Raw genomic sequence first — 1,824 nt, forward strand, 5'->3', positions numbered from 1 at the left:
TTTTTACATTAAATTAACATAAAAAATATCAAAAACTTTGGAAAAAAACACCATTAATAATGTTGAAAAAAAGTGACCAAGACGTTGTGTTTTTTTTTCATTGTTGATGGGAAAACAACACAAGGGTTAAGCCAATCAGGTCTTGAAGCACATTGAGTTTACGCCTTTTGTATGAAATGTGCTATATAAATAATAATAATTGTCTGTTATTATTGTACACTAATAATAATAACTTTAATCTTCAATCCATTGGTGTTTTCGTGCATTATTTTAGGTTTGTTTGAGTGCTTGCAGACAAATCCCACAACACTAATGGAAAGATTAAGCGGTGAAAGTATTCTTATTATAGCGTACATTTAGATGTTTTTAGGTGTCTAAAATGTGTTATTTGGTGCCCCCATCCACAGCAGGACATAGCTAATACACAGAGTATGGATAAGTACCTCATACAACCACACTTCAAAATACCCAAGCTATCCCTTTAGAAAATAAAATCTATACTCAAGTGAGAAAAAAACCTTAAGAAGAGTTCCTTTAAAGCTGGCTACTCTTTTTTTTTTTTTTAAATAAAAAATAATGCAAATAATGCAAAATAATGAAAGAATCTAATTGATTATCCTATTTTATAACTAACATGTGCAGGCCAAACATTCTGTGGTTGAATTGTTTAATGATTTCTTGTTACTTTAATTACTGTGCCACATAATCAGTAGCTTGTGTGTGTTTTCTCCCCACTTGTCCTTTTACTTTAAATTACAGAAAACATTTTCTCAGCTGTCATTGTCAACAGGACCTTGTTTTTAACATGTTGTAATTAGTGTCTTCTTGCAGCAAGAAACACAGCAGGAAGCACAGAGACATAAAACCCTGTTAAAAATCAGTCAAACCAATCTAGGCATTTTGGGGGTAAAAGTGCAAAAGCCGAAAATGGTGATCCTTATTCAATCAAAAATTTCAGTCAGAACTGAACTCGCCTTTAAGAATTCTAAACTTAATTGGAATAAAGACAGGTGGCAGACTGAATTTGCATAAGCAGACTAATTTTCAAAAATCTGAAAAAAACTGAATTGAACTAAATATACATTTCCTTTTAAAGAAAGTAGCTGAAAGCAGAGCAGGAGGGTATGTAAATGGTGAATAAGGCAGAGGGTGCTATGGCAGCGGGATGCTTACGTTGATCATATGGCGAGTTGGACTTTACTAATACCCATACCCCTGCAGCTAAAACACTTCCCATGACTTTAAGCTTTAGGCAAAGATGAGAGAAAAGAATGACAGTGGAAGTGATAAGAAAAATCTCTTCACAGCACATTATCAGTGATTAACTGAAGGAATTAATTAACAAATGAATAAAGAGGAATATTTTAGTTAGACGAGTCACAGTCACAACTTCAGTCAGCAACAACGCAGCACAAATTCAGTAAATAAGAATAATTGAATGGATGAAATATGAACAAATGTAACAAACAAGTGGTTTAAAAAAATGCCTCAATAATCCATCAAAGTCAGATTAATCCCAAGTAACATTTGCCCCCTCTGGGCGACAGTTACCATTTTGAGCGGAGCCAGGATCAGGATGACATAGCGGACCTCGCAGCAGTTTTCCCCCCAGTTTTGCGGCCTCTCCAGACGGGAGATGCACACATGACGCCTCTGGAGATGCTTCACGTTGCAGCTGTAATGGAGCGAAAGAAGGAGGAGGTTTTAATAAATGTTAATGATGCTTCACCTCACCGCCAGTGGCCTTCATTTTCATAGATTAACCTCTCTTTCAGCAGCAACAGGTAGACAGTATTCCACACACACACACACACACACACACAC

General features: G+C 35.8%; 1 protein-coding gene across 6 annotated transcripts in view; it reads right to left on the minus strand.

Annotated features, from left to right (window-relative positions):
* The window catches only part of slc4a11 (solute carrier family 4 member 11), a 156,939-nt gene that overhangs the window by 36,772 nt on the left and 118,343 nt on the right, over positions 1 to 1,824 (minus strand). For all 6 annotated transcript variants that reach the window (XM_032511973.1, XM_032511971.1, XM_032511969.1 and 3 more), the window contains one exon: positions 1,552 to 1,675. In XM_032511973.1, the coding sequence (XP_032367864.1) occupies positions 1,552 to 1,675 (124 nt within the window). The remainder of the gene's footprint in view (positions 1 to 1,551; positions 1,676 to 1,824) is intronic.

Source organism: Etheostoma spectabile, unplaced genomic scaffold (assembly GCF_008692095.1).
Source record: "Etheostoma spectabile isolate EspeVRDwgs_2016 unplaced genomic scaffold, UIUC_Espe_1.0 scaffold58, whole genome shotgun sequence".
NCBI lineage: Eukaryota > Metazoa > Chordata > Actinopteri > Perciformes > Percidae > Etheostoma > Etheostoma spectabile.